Below are 20,146 nucleotides of genomic sequence, written 5' to 3'. Positions count from 1 at the left end.
GCAGTGAGATAACATACCACTGACACATTTGAAGGTGTTTCATTTATGCTTAAATTCAGTTCATGTAAAGTTATTCAGCTTTTTAATTTTTTTTTGCAGGAACAGGAAGAGGTACACCCAGAGGAGGTACTGGCAGGTGAGATTTTTGCTTTATTCAGTAGCTTAATTACATGTTAAAGTTATCGCTTTAATATTTTCTTATGTGGTATTTTTTTCCATATTTTTCTTGCTAAAGTATTTCAGTGAAACAGTTGTTCAAAATGTTATACTTGAATTTGACACTGGATGTTAATTACATGGTACATAATTCATACTGAAAATTGGCAGTGCCTTTGTAACTACAAAAGATTGGTCACAAATGTGCAGTTGTGTTTAAAATGTATGCGGTGGTAGATTGTGAGGGAAATGTGATGAAAGAGAAAGAAGACAAATTTCTAAGTACCAAATTGACATTTTAAAATAAGTCATTGTAAAGGTGAGCTAACATTACAAATTGGCACACTACAATAAGTAGTAATGTTAAGATCACAGTCCCCTTATTCCGTAGTCGTGGCTCATATTAAAATAATCACCTTGAGATAAATATATTTATGTATAAAACAATCACTCAGCATAGTTGAGCTTCTTAAAGAGAAAAATTGCCATTCTTATTGGGGACTGGATCAAGTTAACCACATTCATGTCCAGTGATTTGAAACCTCATCATCATGTCTCGAAATGAAGAATATTGTCCCTGTAATCCTTCTTCTCTCCTGAATCAGTATTTTGCAACCTCACTGACGTGACGTGTGAAATAGCCTGGGTGCCCCAGTTATCCCTCACCTGCCAAGAGGGTTATTGACTATGCATTGACAATATGCTACTGAGTACAAAATGCCTGACTTGGTTGTAGCTTCACAAACTGTGTACTGCATACTCGATACCCATCTCCAATTCTGTCAACCCGTCCACTCCCATATCAACTTCCCTAATTTAAACATATGGGAGTTCCCCTTAACTCATCCTTAAGTTCCACAATCCTCCCTCCCTCATTACTCATTACCCGTGTGCTGCCTTCCTCAAGCACAGCTCCGTCCATATCCCTGTATCTGTCCCTGTGCCTCCTATATTACATCCTGTGCCACCCCACCCCATCCCCTCACTGACATTCTCACTCAATCCTGCACTCATATCCTGCAATAGAACACACCTTACAAGACCAAAAGTATATTTTTTCAGTAACTCACAGACTGGCCAAACAATCCTAATTTTTCAACATGATCTTCAGAATGGGTATAAAGTTGAAATCATGACTGTGTAAACAAATGAACAAGTAATATTCAAATCATGGAAATTTCTTTAAAAAGAAAGGTAAATGAGATACTGGTAGTCAGTGAGACAGTGTTAGTAAAAGAGGAGGAGAGATTTGTGAAGATAGAATCAGTGGGAGGAAAAGAGATAGGAGCCTGTGTAGACAAAAAGGAAGACTTAGGGACACCATAAATCAGCTTCTTGGTATACATGAACACACAAGTGTGGGAGAGAGAAAATTTTGGTTTGAGATCTTACACTCTAGTGTATAAGGAAAAACAACTAACTTGGATGCCCCAGAATTATTTTTGAGCTGTTAAGGAGTTGTGGAGTCAGTGAACTTATCAAAGAAAGACAAAAACAGACAGTGTAATTGAGAGAGGTGACATTGTCAGTGGGATATACTGTAAATCAGTGGGAGAAAAATGAGACAGTGGGGGAGAGCCATATACATAGACAGTGACAGTGACAGTGAGGGGGAGGTGGTGAGCATGAAGGCTTCACTAGAGGGAGAGACCGGATGAATGAATTTAGGTAATTGCGTGTTAAAACAGTGGGAATATGTTCACATTGCAAAAACGTTTGGTGAGGAAGGCAAAATGTAGACTGGGGCAGCTGGTTCCTCACTCTACTGTCAGTATTTTAAAGAGGAAAATATTCATCTTTCATGTGCTCCAATAGGGGCATTTTACCTGTTGTTTGCCCTATGGTACTATGTGTTGCATGAGATACTGCTGGTGGAACTAGTTTGTTTTTTTGTTGTTGGTGATGTAGTAGGTTGAATCAGAGAATGTGGTAGTTTAAAAAAGCGTATTGTTGAGACACTATTGAGTGCACTACCTTCGGTTGCATGTTGCATGGAAAGTTAACCTGTATTGTGGAACATGTGGACACTGAAGTGCATAATCTTCTCATTGAGTAGAGGACAGGGATGTAATAAACATTACTTATCAATAATACAGTGTCTGCTAATGCTTCATTTTCTGTACAAAAGGTAATGTTCATCACTCTGATTTTAGATGCTTTTGCTTCATCTGTATTTCTTCCCACAGGAACAAAGCATCAGGTAAATTAGTATCTTGTGTAAAATTTTCTTATTTCATTTCAGGCATAAAAATACATAAGTGTTTTTCTATGAGAGTGTTGAAAGAGAAAAATTCAGGATGGAATGTAACAGTATTATGGGAAGGGAGGTTGCTACTCACCATATAGCAGAGATGCTGAGTTGCAGATAGGCACAACAAAAAGACTGCCATTAAGACCTTCATCAACAATAGTCTCTCTGTTGCGTCTATCTGGGACTCAGCATCTCTGCTACATGGTGAGTAGCAACATTCCTTTTCATAGTATGGAAAGACAGGCTTCCTAATTACAGAACTGACACTGAAAACTAAATTTGCTACCTCCAATAGGTATTTTTTTCTTTTTTTCAAAGCACATTTTCTGAATCCATGCTACTGGTACCAACACACATTTTCAGTCAGAATTAGATTTTGCTATTATCTACAGATTTGAATAACATTTAAAAATGTATTTCCAATTTCCACTGTAATTAATTATGATAATTTCACAGAAAGAAAACAGTAGCATGCCCATGTGATGAGCCCTTGCTAAGTTCACACTCTTGTCAAACAGTGTAAGTTAATTGGATAGATAAAAACATCTAATCACCCATCACATTCTTTCGTGTGTGTGTGTGTGTGTGTGTGTGTGTGTGTGTGTGTGTGTGTGTGTGTGTGTGTGTGTGTGTTTTCTGCTGCTGCTTGGCAAGTAGATTTTTTAATCTATCAAATAATTAAATTGTAAAGAAGAAATAGCTCATTTAAAATTAAACACGAAATAGAATTAGACGCAACTGAGATGAATGACTCATAAAACTGAAGAAGTGAATTGAAACAAAGAATATTATGAAACAGAGTCGCTACTCACTATATAGTAGAGTTGAAATGAAGGATGTCAAGTTGGGCAGCATGCTTAGCAGCAGGGTATCAACTTGTTTCTTGCCACAGTTTGTATGTGGCCATTTATGTGGACAGACAGTTTGTTTGTTGTCATGCCCACATATAATGCAGCACAATGGCTGCATCTTAGCTTATATAGCACATGACTGGTTTCACAGGTAGCGCTGCCTTCAATGGGGTAAGTGACCTTTGTGACCAGGCTGGCGTAGGTGGTGTTGGTGGTGGTGGTGGTGGTGGTGGTGGTGGTGGTGGTGGTGGTGGGATGTATGGGACAGGTCTTGCATCTAGGTCTATTACAGGGATATGAGTGATTAAGTATGGGTTAAAAGTTCTTCCTAAACACCCAGAATCCTAAAACCCCTCCCCTCATTCAGATTCATTGAAGACATCTTTGTGATCTGGAGCGAGAGTGAGGACACCCTATACGCATTCCTCCAGAACCTCAACAGCTTCTCCTCCTTTGCTTCACCAGGACCTTCTCAAGCCAACAAGCCACCTTCGTAGGTGTTGATGTACACTTCAAAGACAGCTACATCACTGTTTGTGCCTATATCAAACTAACTAACTACAAGTAATACCTTCATTTTGACAACTACCACCCAGTCCATACCAAGAAGTCCCTCCCATACAGCCTATCCACCCATGGTTGCCACATCTGCAGTGATGAGGGGCCCCCCTCGAAATATACCGGGGGACTCAATGAAGTGTTCAGACAATAATTATCCTCCAAACCTCGTACAAAAACAAATCTTCTGTGTCTTATCTTTGCAGTTTCCCATGACCCCCAAAGTCACACAATCTGGCCACAGAGGATTATTCCCCTCGTAACTCAGTACCACCCAGGACTGGAACAACTGAATTACATCCTCTGCCAGGGTTCCTACAAACTGTCATTGTGCTCTGAAATCAGAAATGTCCTGCCTACTATCCTTCACACCCATCCCACAGTGGTATTCCTCTGTCCACCAAACCTACACAATATACTCGTCCATCCCAGCACAATCCCTGCTCACAAACCCTTACTTCACGGCTCATATCACTGTAATAGAAGTAAATGCAAGACCTGTCCCATACATCTTTCCACCACCACCACTCCAGTCTGGTCACAAACATCTTATATCCCACCAAAGGCAGGGATATCTGGGAAACCAGTCATGTGATATACAAGCTGAGCTGCAACCAATTTGCTGATTTCAGCATGGGAATGACAAGAAACAAGCTGTTTTTCTGCAAGAATGACCTGTGATAAACTGTGGCCAGGAACTCTCCCTGCAGTATATCCAACGTTCCTGTAACCCTCCTTGCTTTAACCTTCATTAGTAAAATATCTCACCCATTCAGACCCTTCCTTGTCTCCATTCCAGTGCTACATAGCCCTCATATCACCAACACAAGAAGTCTTCTGAACTCCTTTTGTAGAAATAACTTCCAGGATTTTGCTTTTTTGTGGGTGGCAAAGTCATTGAAGATATTACTTATCTTTGACATTATTTGCTAGGTATATACTATTAGACATATATTTTCACTGATAACTTATGCTTGAAGAGAAGTGATGTCTGTGTCTTGTAACTAGTGTGTTCAGAAAAATTAGTGTTTTGATCACTCCTTCTATATTCAAAGCTACGTTTTTACATTTATAATAGCTACCACAGCTAAGGCTAAGTATCTATGGCTGGATGACATGACTGGCATTGCAGTAATAGAGCTTACAAAACAACTTTGCTAATTAATGCAAGTATCTATTAAACCTGACTCTGTCAAAATCCTGACTGTAGTTGGAGATTAGCCATCACAAATGTACAGATACCGTTTTTCGATGTACTATTTTTCTTCCTCCTCATGAGATGGTGTACTGGAGACAATTGCATTGTTTTCCTTATTTTGTCTTCGCTGTCTTAGTAGTTTCTTGGCATAATTTAAGTGTTTACAATAATTTATGGAGCTGTGTTTTGAATACTGGGAGAGAGGGGGATTTATGAAGAATAGTCAGCAAGAATAAGGTTTCTATGCTTTACTTTATGACATATGAGAGCTGATTACCTCTCAAATTAAGAGGCTAGGAGAAAATAGTGTAGTAGAAACAACTGAAACACATAGGAGAAATGTGCACACACATTTGGAGAGAATTTCTAATAAGTATCCGAAGATAATGTACGCACAGTATCACTGTCCCTTTGCTCTTAATATATTTCCCATTAAGACTTTCACTACAGTCTTTTCCCAGACCAATGTGTTTGTCTTCCTGCCTCACCTCTCTACAGGGAGTCCAGTAGGGAACTGCATTGCCCCATCTGCCACCCACTCTCATGGTCATTCATCCCACCTATTGTGGATGATCCATGCACAAGGTGAGAAATGTGCTCAGGTTGTCATGAACATCAGAACTTCATTGCAACACAGAAGGCACATTATAATGTTGGGCATGTTAAATGGCTTCCTAGTGCAAAAAAACATCACAATAGTCCTGTTATGCTGTAAGGTTGTCACTAATATGAGCTAAGCTGAGCACTGCAAGCTGCACTGATGATGTCCTAGATTCCAATGTTGCTGTGCTCAGAGGAATAGTTGTGAATGTTAAAGCAAGGCAAGGTAAAGAATGCCCTGATCCAATGAAAGATGTTCGATAATATGAGAACATTTCTTGAAACTCTAGTTCAGCACTCTGTTTGTAACAACTGATAGGCACTGTTGTAGGTATCTAAAGAGTAGGTTGCACTAATGATGCCAATATTGTGGGCTGCATTCTTACTAATATAGACATGGCACTCAGAATTAGATAGACGATGTCAAGTCTGGGACTTGGGTTGGCTGGTGAGCCATAGTGCAGTGGTCTATGAAGGCTGTGAAGAGCACAGGAATACTGGAAAATTGTCCAGTGTCATGTGGTCCCTATACAGAAACTATGCAATGGCTGTCACGGGCAAGATGATCTGCTCTGAGTTTGTTTCAGGTTTATTAACATGCCAGCAACAGGCAGCGCTCTGTTGAATGTCTCAAGACAGCATTGTGAAGTACCAGTCAAATGGTACACTTCCACATCATTCCTATGATGTCTTCTACTCCATCCTGTTCCCATACTCATAAAATTTCTTCCTGCCTCACCTTTACGAAGAATGAACCTGAGAAACAACCCACATCATCTGCTACACAGTCTCCTGGCTATGTGTATCCATCTGTAAGTAAAGAAAGGAGGATTACATTGTATGTGTTTGATGTGCAATTTTACTGCATGAACAGCAAAAATGTGGTAGGTGATAACATTTTTGCTGTTACCTTATGTGGGGTATCCCTGAGAAAAGTTAATGATAATTTGAAATTCTTGGTGAAGTTTTCTGCAAGTCACCAAGTGCTCTCATAGTCAAATACTGGATGAATAGAATGTCAGCATACGCTTGCAGTGAGTGAGGCTGCATATACAGTCATACACACAGTTCCTAACCGTTAAACTTGCCACAGTGAGTTAACCCTGTAACATAAAATTGTATATTTTAATAAGCAGATTACTACAGGATTTTACATCATAAAATTTCGTCAATAATTATTTGAAATGTTGACAATAAAAGTTTATTTGCCCCTGGCAGTATTCAGATAGCCAGCTTGCAATTCGAATAAAGTTCCGGCTTTGTGGAACTCGGTTAGTAATTTTCACTGTCGTACACAATTGACTAGATTAGATGCTCAGTTATTCACTGATCACTAGGCACTCTAAAAGATAGAAATAATTGATTCTGTTCTTTGTAATGTCATGTTGAAACAGTCTTCATTTATTAACTGTTTGTTTGACTTTTGCAGATTAAGTATTTTTTATATTAACACACAATTTCCTTTTTTGTCAATCAGGCCCTGTTGCCGACGAAGCCCCACGTCCTGTAGCTCAGGTGAGTGAAAGTAGAGGAAGCACAACTGAGACTGTCAGAGAGAGGGTGAGTTTCACCAGCAGCAAAGAAGTTTAGCTTTTTGGCATGTAATGAAACCCCCTCCCCGCTGTTTCCTGGCCTCATTCCAGGGTGCTCACAGTTTTCATTAGCCCATGGGTTTTAGCCCTTCTGTGGGCTGCCCTGCACACCCCATTTTAATTAATCAACTCCTTTCTACATATCCTATATATCTTCACTTCATACTTATTATTTTTTTCACTCCAATCTTTCCTGACACCACAACCTTCGCAACTCCATTTGCACTGGTAACTCAGGTCTATTATTACAATGTTATTACCTACTGAACAGTCACAAAAATTTTTCAAAGAATACTCGCATACTGGCTAATGACAGTAATGGGTGCAACAGATCTAGGGCATGGCACTTCACTGAGCAAGAATGAGATAGCATGGAATGAACCACTCAAATCAACAGGTACATTGAAGCCTGATGAAGGAACTATCATTGTCACACTCTGCAGAAATTGTTCATGTATTTGCAGCAGATTTCATGCAAGAGGAAAAAATTCTGAAAGTGAATAAAAGTTTAAACCCACTATTTGACCTGGAATATGACTTTCTGGCAGTAACCATCATTCATTGGTACTATAGACATTGAGAAATATGTAACATTAACCAAGAGATCGGTTACACCACAGTTGATATTCAGTAAACATGATAATTACCACCTACAGTTGTCTAAAATATTTAGTTATTGCAGTTACATGCCAATTACCTTTTTAAACTGATAATGGAGTCACTCTTCTTGCTATTATCATAGCCAGATGAACTTGAAAAAAAATCTTATTAGAATACTATCTGAACCATTAAATAGATTTTTCGTGCACTTCATAGAGAGGTCTTCTTTTCTTTGGGTATCATATGTTTAACTTGTGTTGCTTAGTAATTCAATAAACCTAACATCATATTTGATAGCTCATATATCACAGGTTGTGCTGGGAGAAGTAAAAGACATTTAATAAACATACATTTGTCAAAAATTCAGAGCAGGCTGAGAGCTAGAGCAGAGAGCTATCACAGTCAACTAGGAATGAGCAGCCAAATTCCCCAAGTGGAGTTAGCTAATGACTATGCACCAAGGTAAATGTCGACAGTTTACACTGGTAACTAACAGGTTTTAAACTTAATGTATTTAGAATTGGTAATAATGATGCAACATTTAAGCGAGTAGTTAGTTATAATGAGCAGGAACCTCAGACTCTATAAATGTACCTTATCCTCCTGAGCTCAATAAATTCACCGAATTGAACAGACTACTGGTTCCTGCCCAAATTGTGGCACTCTGACATCGAGCATGTCAGATGAGCAACTTCGCTTCACTCGAGTGACTGGTAGGGGCAGCAGACTGCCAGTCAACTCAGACGCCGTGCGACAACAGAGGTACCACCATAGCAACAGGCAAACATGGCTCTGCTCTGGACACAGGGAACAAGAACACATCATTTCCTGCCAAAGCTACCCTGCCAACACACACCAATGGGAACAGAATTCTGCACAAATAAAGCTTCACACAAGAAGGGGCAGGAAGTAGAAAATGTGAACAAAACGCACAAGTGACTAGCAATGTAATTGACATTGTTTAAAATTTCTGTTATTCAGAATTGAAAATATCAGCACCTGCTGATAAGATAACTCAAGTGTACACATGTACCAAGATCACTTTGCCTCTGACATAGATCACGTTACAATTGATTCCCTTCATGAGACTTACAACAGGGAATACTCTTACACTTGCATGACATATTACCTGGAACACAAATTGTAATTAATAACACTGACTGATGATCATGCACTCAGTCACTCATAGGTGTATTAATGTAACAGATGCAATTTTAGATAACACAAATATAAAAGAACAACACTTTACTCCACTCAGTTGTGAAGGAGCCATACATTGCAGGATTCCAGCCAGGGTATTATTGCATCCTACACACTCAGGTGATCATTGAGGAGCCATAAAATTTAAGCTTGTAGAGTAAGCCAGTTCCTTGCCAATCTGGTTGCTTGCAATGTCCGTATGTCTTCATGCAGCTCACCGCTATCTGGCCTTATGACTGATTCAACCTTCAGCAGCATCTCGGGACCTGCACCGGACAGTGGGAGTCTGCCAAAAGCAACAACTTGCCAGCCACATGTCCACATGCCAATCGTTCTTCAGGACCCACCAAACCAACACACATGTGCAAGTGTTGCTACGACTCAGACATGATTTAATCCTTCTGTCTTCCACAGTTTGTTCAAGAAAGTCGGTGTCAGTTTTCACAAAGCGTAATATGAATGGCCACCTTGAAAACATTTTGTGCTCTACCATTTGATACTCCTTCACATACATAATCCAACACAGTTCTGTCTCTTAAAGCACTGGATGATCAGTTCTTATGGAGATAGTCCTCGCCTTCTGAATGTACAGAGAAACTTTTGCTCCCAGCAACTTGTCGATCTTGCCAGGTGACCAAAATTCTAGATCGATAAGTTATATATGTGTCAAATCCAACACACTGTTTAATTTTGCTGAAGGTAACTGACATCTTGTCTTGATCCGAGACAGAAGGTGAAATGAAGAGGTTTATACAGAAGTCAACTTAAACAGAGACGTGCTGCTTTGTTTCTGATATAATTCCACCTGTTCCTTGAATGTATACTCTACTGTGCCATCCGTGAAGTCAGAGGCACTACTATCTATCAACTATGTTGTCACTGTTGTAAGCAGCACTTGTTTGTCTCGGATGATTATAAGTGAGCAGTAATGCAATGTACTTGATGGATGTATACCATTTTTTGTGTTTCATGTCACTAGGACAATCCTTCCTTGTTCCATCTTGTGTGTTTTATTTCTGTGTGTAGCAATGTGTGGTGCCCTTTTTGACAAGCATGACGGCATACATAAGTGCAACTAGAAACCCTACAATCACCCTTTGAACAATTGTTGAACAATTTGTTCGGCATCACTATAGGTTTGTGTTCACTACACGTGGCTTGCCTGAATTTGCTGCACTTCTGCAAAGCTTGAGTCAAGTGACGCATGACATACGCAACACTAGCAGCGACTAGATTCATCTCAAACACCCTAAGTGCTTGACATTGCAGGTGGTCCGCTGTTTGTTCCCATATGTGCTGTGTCATGGTAGTACTGTAGCCTTGATAATTTCAGATTTGCATTTATTTTTGAGAAAAGCACATCTCCATTCTAATGTCAGAAAGCTATTGAACCTCAGGCGGGTTTTAAATTTTGTTGTTACAGACTGGTCAACTTTTTTCTATAAAGAGCAGTGATGTAATTACATCTTGAAAGGATACATTTAGTTGTAATGCCATCAGCACATGAATATTGCTTGAAGTAGTGCATTAAGTTCACTTGCACCTTCCCCAGTTGCTGACAGAAATGGTAACAGCTTCTTCAGATGTGCTGATGCAATCAGTCTAGGGTTATTGTATGTGTTGCAAACTGTATCAAATGGTTATTTAGCAGTGTCCTGTAATTCATAATTATTTACCACAAGACTCAAAAATGTCACTAAAATGCCTGCACTACTTTACATTCTGATTCCCTCTAGGCAGACAATAGCCACCCCCCCCCCCCACCCCCTTCCCAAGGGGGTTACGGTTCCTCCGTGTTAGTTCATTGCACATGTGGCTCTGAGCTAATGCAGCCTATTCTTCCTTACTGTCCGCATTTGTCACCCTGCCCTCCCTCCCTATCCTTGCTCACTCCCAGTTACCCTCTCCTACCCCTTTCTTGGTGCTCTGATTCATCTTGACATGGCTATCCACCTGGTTTCCTTTATTGTTTACAATTTGCTTTCCTCTGCCTGTTCATTCATGTTTCTTGGTTTTTACGTCCCCAATTGAGTTTTACCTCCACTTCAAAATTTCCTGTTTTTGTTTAATGTGAGCCGTTTGGGGAACAACTCGCTCCCTGGCATCTGCGGTGTGGATTCCTCTTGCCTTCCCCCTGTTGCCCCCTTCAACCCAGCTAGGTCACCAGCACACATAGCCAGTCTGTGTGATGGGTCTGTTATGTACCCATCTGGCTGAGATCCCTGACAACACAGGAATCACTCTCCTGATTCCTGAATTGTTCACTCCCCATGTATGCCAAGGAGTGGTTGCTTGTCTTCTTGGAGCATCAGAACTCCCACCTATAGCCACCGTGCTAGATGGCCCTTGGTTTGGGTGGGTGGCACCCTTCGGGAGAGCCCATGGTCAGAATGGCTGGTATTTGGGGGATGCTTGATGCATGAAGCGTATGGAGCTGCAAAGATCTGGCGGATCTCAAATGGCTGCTTCTTTGAATGGTGAACAATCATTGAATGGTGCTTCATGTTACCCAGCAACCTCTGCTTCCCTGGCTACACCATGGGAGGATGGCCAGGCTAGCCATCTTTGTATGATACACTTCCCCCATTACCTCATCTGTACGAGGACAGACAGGGACACATTCATTGCCACAATGCCATTGGTTTTGTGGAAAATATTGAGGAAAACTTTCTTGATCAGAGCATCTTCTGCCACCCAATCGGCAGCTCTTTGCACCTGTGATCATATTGGCAATGTCCCAGTTTCTTTTATCCCTCACTAATCTCTGAATATGGTGTAGAGAGTGATTTTTCATTGGGATCTCACCCTGCAAAAGGATTAGGAACTCTGGGCTAATCTGGAGAGGTGTGAATTTGGTTTGGCATGTGGAGAAGGGCCACAAAGACAACCGCATCCATACTGGTGCCTTCATTCTAGCTTTTTTGGGGGATACCCTCCCAGAGAAAGTCAAGGTTATGTGCCGAAGTTGTGATGTGAAGCCATACACCCCACCACCTATGCGGTGCTTCTGGTGGCTGCAATTTTGGCATATGTTTTCCTGGTGAATGGTAGACCCTCTGTACACTCACTGTGGACAACCATTCCATGAGGGAAGCCCCTGTGTTCTGACACCTGTGTGTGACAAATGTACTGAAAGCCACTCCCCTCACTCGCCAAATTTGCCCGGCGTATAAGAGAGGAAGGAGATCCAAGAATACAAGTCATCGAATCGCCTGTCTTATACTGAGGGTTACCAAAAGTATGAGATACTCCATCCAGTGTCACTATCTTCAACTTATCTCTCTTTTACTTCATTTCCTCCTCCTACCTCTCCCTTGCCCAGCCCCATCCACCTATCCCCTCTCCCTCCCCCTACCCATGCAGTTGCCACAACCTCCTGTCTGGGTCTGCTCCCTCTCTCCAGCTGAAGAAGTGCGCCCCCTTCTCTGGCACCTGCCAGTGATTGGGCTCCCTTACAAGGCCCCTTTGCCCAGCTCAGTTCAGGTTGGAAGATTCCTACCATCACTCACAGTGCGTTTGTTCAGCCAAAGGTCACCCGCTCTCTTTCAGTCACCTGTACTCCCTCTGTGCTCTACCCTCCTCCAGCTCTGAAATAGGAATAGGAGGAGGAGAAAACAGACAGGAAGAAACATAAATCCTAAGACAAGGTGCCCCCCCCCCCCCAACCACTGTCCCCAGTATTGCCACCTCCTGCCTTGCAACCTGTGCCTGAGATCTTATCTTATTTACGGATGTCACCTCACCCTTGTAGGTGAAGGCCACTGACCAAGTGACATGGTATCCTCATTTTTTTTTTTTTTGCGTGTAATCTGGATTCTGGCCACACAGTCATCCACTGAAATTGCCAAAGTTACTATCCTCACCTACCAGAAATGCAACCTTCTGTCGGAACTGTACTGGCCCCAGGGAAGCATCTGGTGGGATCTGCACTTTGGTTCACTCCAATGTCGTAGTCACCGGATCCCACTAAGTACCTACCTGGAAGCTATAGTGTTTAGAGTGCATATGTCTCTGGCAATCACCATTTGCAGTGTCGACCTCCCTCCAGGTACAATAATTCCTTACTTTGCACTGTCTACCTTAATCCAGCAATTCACACCCCGTTTCTCATCCTTGGGACTTCAATAGCCACCACCCAGTGTGGGAGAGTGACACTTCAATGGGTAGGGGTCTCCTAATTGACCAGCGTATTACGGACCTGAATTTGTGTCTCCTCAATGAGGGATCCCCTACCCAATTCAATGCTCTTAATGGCACCTTTACCACTATCAATCTCACGATCACCTCTCCTGCTCTCATTGCTTCCCTACATTTGTCAGCCCATGATGATGTATGTGACAGTGACCACTTTCCAGTGGTTCTATTGTTCCCCTGCTGCCGCCAGGCAGACAGGCCCCCAAGTTACGAATTCCGCAGGGCCAATTGCCCTTTGTATACATCTGCTGTGCACCTCTACACCTCCCGGTCGAATTGCATTGATGCGGTCTGCAAGGCATCTCTGCCACTTTTCTTCACACTGCTGCCGCCCCCCCCCCCCCTCCCCATCAACATGTCCCCTCATCGTTGATGGGTACTTTGGTGGGCCAAGGATGTCACAGTCACTGTCTATAACTGCTGACATGCACTGCAGCATTTTAAGCAACACATTTCAAAGACGAACCTCTTCGCTTTTACGTGTGTTCATGCGAAGGCTCATTACCTTATTAAGTAGTGTAAAAAGGAATGCTGGGAGAAATATGTGCCCCTCCGGGGACATATGCCTCTTCATTGCAGGTTCAGTCCAAGCTCCGTACTGTTCTTGGCTGCCAGTGACAGTCAGTATTCCATTGCCTTAACCTTAACGGTGATTTGTGCACTGATCCATTGGTCCTCGCAGAACACCTTGCTACACAACACTTTGGGACGGTATTGGCATCATCTTCCTGTCCTCCTACATTTCTCCAGCAGAAATGCAGTGTTCACTATGCCCCCCCCCCCCCCCCCCCCGCCAACCAATCTGTTCATAACACACAACACTAAGTGAGTGCTATAGTCAAGCAGGCTCTTACCTCTTCATGGGACATGGCAGCTGGCCCATATTCTGTCCGCAACCAGATGGTCTATTATCTTCAACTGCATTAGGTTCACAGCTGCTTTTCTGTCACAATGATGAAACAGTATAGTTCTCCCTGTCCTTAAGGCCAGAAAGAGCCCAATGGCCTCGACAGCTACCACCCAATTAACCGGACAAATGTACTACGTAAACTTCTCGAGAGGATAGTTAGCTACACATTATGTTGTGTACTAGAATCTCCGGGCCTTTTGTCCCTGTATCTCTGTGGCTTCCAAGTGAAATGATCTCCAACTGATCATTTACTTGGGTTGGAAAAAGTTACGCAACAGGCTTTTACTCACCACCAGTGCCTAGTTGTGGTCTTCTTTTTACCTACATGTGGCACACAACATGGCTTGGTGCCATCACATTTTAGTTACCAACCATGACTGAGGCTTCCATGTGCCCCTTCAGATTTTTATCCATGAGTTTTCCTCTGAGCGGCTCTTCCGGTTCCAAGTTGGAACTTTCCTCAGCACCCCTGGAATTCTGCAGAATGGTATCCCACATGGTTCTGTGGTAAGTGTCACACTCTTCCTCCTAGCAGTCCACGGGCTTGTGACCCCTATTGGGCCTCTGGTTACTCTGGCATTGTACGTCGATGATTTTTGCATATGATGCAGCTCCCAGTAAGTAGCATCTGGTGAGTGTCTGCTCTAAGATGCCATCCCATGGGCCTCTGCATGGGCCACCTCCTATTGGTTCCAGGATTCTCCCAAAAAAATGTGGGTAATGCATTTTTATCGCTGATTCACAGTACACCCCAACTCAGAATTTTATTTAGGTGAACAGCTTCTCGATGTTGTAGCACAGTCCTGTTTCTTGGGCCTTACTTTTGATAACCAGCTGACATGGTTGCCCTTCATTTGCCACCTAAATACTGTATGTATATGGAAGCTTAATGCTCTCCACCTCCTGGCCCTTGCATCTTGGGGTGCAGACTGTGTCACTTTTCTCCATCTTTACTGTGGCCTGGTCTTCTCCAGACTGTTGTGGTGGTCTGGTATATGGCTCAGCAGCTCCTTCCACTTTGAAACTGCTTGACCCTCTTCACCATTGTGGGGTTCATCTGGCTATTGCTGGCTTTCTCAGTAGTCCCATTGATAGTCTCCTCACAGAAGTGGGGATTCCCCCTCTACACACATGACTGAGCAAACTACTACTTTCTTAATCAGTCATCATTCGCCAATTCCCTGACCATCCGATGTATCCTGTACTCTTCGCCATTGAGGACTGTCTCCCTCCTGACACCCGTTCTTGTGTGGGATTGCCGGTTGGCATGCGTATCACTTCCTTATGTCGGGATCCCCGTCTCCACTTCACATCTTTCCCCCCATAACCCTCCCACCCATGGATGGTAACTAGACCATGAATTATGACTGATCTATTCCAGGGTCCTAAGATTCATGTCAACTCTTTAATTCTCCACCGTCTTGTATGTGCCATCCTTGGAGTGTTCTAGGGTGCCACAATTTTTCACACTGATAGTTCTAAGGCAGTAGATAAGGTGGGATACACTTTCATGTCTCCTACTGCCTTAGAACACCATTTTTTGTCAGGATCAATTAGTGTGTTCACAGCAGAGTTTCTGGAAATTCACAGAGCCCTCCTTTTTTATCTCAGGCCTCCCTCCACAGTGTTTTAATCTGTTCAGATCCAACGAGCAGCCTGCTGGCCATCGACCTCATCCTTCGGTCTCTGCTATACGTGCCCTTCTCTTGGCCCACGAGTGTGCCACCTGTTCAGATGTCTTTCTCTGGGTTCCAAGTCATTTGAGCAACCCAGGGAATGGACTGGCTGACCGTTTGGCTAGAGAAGCAGATACTTACTGCCATTTCCTTCCATTATTCCAACTGTGGATATGCAGATCTATGCAAAATCTCTCTTTACCCAAAATCTGAATGACATCTGGTGTGCTACTGCACATAGTAATAACTCCCCACAATCAAGTAGTCTTCCCCCTGTGGGTGTGCGGTAAGAATAGGCCCGAGGTATTCCTGCCTGTCGTAAGAGGCGACTAAAAGGAGTTTCAACCATTTCGGCCTTCCATGTGATGGTCCCCCTTGGGGTTTGACCTCCATTTTCCAAATTCTACAGAAGTACGAGCCTTTTGGGGAAGGACACCTTACGTGGTGTATCACTGGTCCTCAGTGCACTAAGACCTTGGCACTCAGCATTGTAACTGCATTGTAACCACACCCACTATTCCTCAAATTTGGCCTAAACACCTGATGGGTTGCACAAGTTATGCCCATAGTGCGTCCCCATTTGCACCTACGATCATGATGGACTTTCCATGGCACCCGAAATCCAGCACGGTAGCCAGCCAATTGTGGTGGGGTCGTCATGTACCCTCTAGGTTGTAGCCCCCTGACAACACAGGGATCGTACTGCCGATACCTGAACTGCACTCTCCCCACGTTGGCCAAGGAGTAGATGCCAGTCTCCTTGGGGCATCAGGACTCCCAGCAATGGTCATCCTGCCAGGTGGCCCTTGTTGAGGCTGGGTGGCGCCCGTGGGGAGAGCCCCTGGTTGGAGTGGGTGGTATTGGGGCGGATGTTTTGTAGATGAAATGTCAAAATGTATCAGGTCGATCTGCGGCCGAGTCTTTTGAAAAGAAAGGTACTGTCTCTGGTTCTGGTACTCCTGCCCTTTCCCCCTTGGCCACTCCCTGGGAGGAAGGACAGGCTCGCCGGCTTGGGGCGATATACTTCCCCCGCTATTTAGTCTGTTCTCGGACCGATGGGGGGGGACGTTCGCCACCTCCAAGCCCATATTCTTTGTCCAGCACATCTAGGACATCTTTGGGGAAATCGAGGCTCTCAGTAAAATGCGTTCGGGGTCTGTTCATATAAAGACCACCTCCGCCACACAGTCGGCGGCACTCCAGCATGTGACTGACTAGGGGACATCCCAGTATCCATTGTCCCACATCTGGCACTGAATAGGATGCAGGGGGTTATTTTTCATGAGGACCTCCTGCTGCAATCTGATGAGGAGCTCAGGGCCAACCTGGAGTGCTGAGGCGTGCATTTCGTGCGGCGAGTCCAGCGCGGCCCCAAAGACTGTTGCATCGACACCGGGGCCTTTATCCTCGCATTCGAGGGGGACATTCTCCCGGAGAAGGTAAAGGTGATGTGCTACCGGTGCGACGTGCCACCTTACGTCCAACCTCCTATGCGCTGCTTTCGGTGTTTGCGCTTTAGGCACATGTCGTCACGATGTGAGGCTGAGCCCCTTTGTGGCGATTGTGGACGTCCTCTTCGTGAGGAACATACATGCACTCCACCACCTCAGTGCATCAATTGTCCTGGCATCCACTCACCTAGATCTATAGACTGCCCCGCGTATCAGACGGAGAAGAAGATTCAAGAATTAAAAACTTTGGATCATCTCTCTTTTTCTGAGGCCAGGAAGAAGTATGACCACCTCCATCCCGTGACGTTGGCAATATCGTTGGCCTCAGTCGTGTTGCCTCCTTGCACAGTATCCTCACCCCTATCCTGTCCCCCCTCCACCTCCTCACCCCATCTGGGGTTTATGCCTCCGCCTCCCAAATCCCTCCCTTCCAAATCCTCCTCCCTCGTGGCCCCTGCCCCCTCTGCCCCAGGGGCCACCCTTCCTCCTCCTCCTCCCCCTCCACCACCTGAGAAGCGATCCTCTTCTCAGGCGTCCATCGGGCAAATGTTCCAGACCCCGGCTTCCAAGGTCCGGCATTCCAAAATGGAGCCCGCGCGTGTGGACCTTCTTCGGGTCCAGCATACCATCCCCGTGCCTCATCAGACTTCCAAGAAGGCCTCCAAGAAGAAGTCTTTATCCCCCTCTCCACCCCGGCACGTTTCGTCTGACGCTCCATCCACGAGTCGCTGCTCCCGGCCGTCCTCAGTTTGGCCGGGACGCTCTGCTGCCAGGCGCTCAGCTGGCCTCTCGTCGGCGAATGATACTGCCCCTCCTATGCAACCCAGGACAGCGGCCGCAGCTGGCGACGACTCGATGGAACAGGATCCGCCTCCCGCCGGTTGTAGCGTTGTTCCCTCATAACCTGGCCCTCTGCGGCCGTCGAGGTGACCAGCTCTTCCCCTGTTTCATTCCCCCTTTTTTCTGACTAGCGATGGCTTTGTTACATTGGAACATAAGAGGTATTCGATCTAATCGGGAGGAATTACAACTGCTCCTCTGCCTGCACTGTCCGCTCGTCCTTGGTCTCCTGGAAACCAAGTTGCGCCCAACTGACCATATTGCTTTTACCCACTATACCTCGGAGTGGTATGACCTCACCCCTGTGGACGGTATTCCAGCTCATGGTGGGGTCATGTTGCTCGTTCGGGACGATGTCTATTACCATCCCATCCCATTGACCACCCCACTCCAAGCAATAGCTGTCCGTATTACTCTTTCTGCCTTTACTTTTTCTGTTTGTACCGTCTACACTTCGTCATCCGCAGTTAGTCGGGCTGACATGATGCACCTGATTGTTCAGCTTCCTCCGCCGTTTTTATTGTTTGGCGACTTCAATGCCCATCGTCCCCTTTGGGGCTCTCCTGCATCCTGTCAGAGAAGCTCCCTCTTGGCGGATGTCTTCAACCATCTCAATCTTGTCTGCCTCAATACTGGCGCCCCGACTTTCCTCTCGGACTCTACTCATACCTACTCCCACTTGGACCTCTAGATCTGTTCTACCACTCTTGCCCGTCTATTCGAGTGGTATGTCCTTTCTGACACCTATTTGAGCGACCACTTCCCCTGTGTCGTTCGTCTCCTGCACCACACCCCATCCCCACGTCCTTCGAGCAGGAACATACCGAAAGCTGACTGGGGACTTTACTCCTCCCTGGCGACCTTTCCGGACCACGATTTTCTCAGTTGTGACAGTCAGGTTGAATACTTCACGGCTGTTATCATCAATGCTGCCGAACGTTCCAATCCTCGTACTACCTCTTCTTCACGTCACGTGCTGGACGACGTGTTTTACGCACCTTTCGCCGCCATCCTACGTTGGCGAATTGTATTGGATACTAACGACTCCGAGCGCAATGCCGTAGAGTCATCAAAGACAGCAAAAAAGCTTTTTGGGCCTCTTTCATCAGCTCCTTTAACAGTTTTACTCCCTCTTCTATCGTCTGGGGTGGCCTGCGCCGGCTGTCGGGCATTAAGGCCCACTCCTCGGTACCTGGCCTGACCTCAGGTAATGAGGTCCTTGTTGATCCTGTGGCTGTCTCCAATGCCTTCGGCCGCTTTTTCGCGGAGGTTTCAAGCTCCGCCCATTACCACCCTGCCTTCCTTCCCAGGAAAGAGGCAGAAGAGGCTCGGCGACCTTCCTTTCACTCGCTGAATCTGGAAACTTATAGTGCCCCCTTTACTATGCGGGAACTCGAACGTGCACTTGCACTGTCCAATTGCTCAGCTCCGGGGCCAGATGCCATTCACGTTCAGATGCTGGCACACCTTTCTCCGGCAGGCAAAAGCTTCCTTCTTCGTACCTACAATCGCGTCTGGACCGAAGGTCAAGTCCCCATGCGTTGGCGTGACACCATCGTTGTTCCTATACCCAAACCTGGGAAGGATAGACACCTTCCTTCTAGTTACCGCCCCATTTCTCTTACAAGCTGTGTCTGTAACGTGATGGAGCGCATGGTTAACGCTCAGTTAGTTTGGATTCTTGAATCTCGACTGCTACTTACCAATGTTCAATGCGGCTTTCGTCACCGCCGCTCCGCTGTTGACCTTGTCGACATTCATCATGAACAACTTGTTGCGAAAGCGCCAAACGGTAGCTGTGTTCTTCGATTTGGAGAAGGCTTATAATACCTGTTGGAGAGGAGGTATCCTCTGCACTATGCACAGGTGGGGTCTACACGGTCGCCTGCCCCTTTTTATTGATTCCTTTTTAACAGATCGAAAGTTAAGTGTACGTGTGGGTTCCGTATTGTCCGACGTCTTCCTCCAGGAGAACGGAGTGCCTCAGGGCTCCATCTTGAGTGTAGCCCTTTTTGCCATCGCGATCAATCCAATTATGTATTGCATTGCACCTAATGTCTCAGGCTCTC

General features: G+C 44.9%; 1 protein-coding gene across 1 annotated transcript in view; it reads right to left on the bottom strand.

Moving 5' to 3' along the window:
• Positions 1 to 1,038: 1,038 nt before the first annotated feature.
• The window catches only part of LOC126471383 (spidroin-1-like), an 86,935-nt gene continuing 67,827 nt past the window's right edge, over positions 1,039 to 20,146 (bottom strand). Inside the window, exon 3 of the mRNA XM_050099506.1 lies at positions 1,039 to 1,173. Coding sequence (XP_049955463.1) covers positions 1,039 to 1,173 — 135 coding nt within the window. The remainder of the gene's footprint in view (positions 1,174 to 20,146) is intronic.

Source organism: Schistocerca serialis, chromosome 3, assembly GCF_023864345.2.
Source record: "Schistocerca serialis cubense isolate TAMUIC-IGC-003099 chromosome 3, iqSchSeri2.2, whole genome shotgun sequence".
In the NCBI taxonomy this organism is placed as follows: domain Eukaryota; kingdom Metazoa; phylum Arthropoda; class Insecta; order Orthoptera; family Acrididae; genus Schistocerca; species Schistocerca serialis.
Note: the sequence above shows the minus strand (reverse complement) of the source record. Positions and strands in the feature narration are given on the sequence as shown.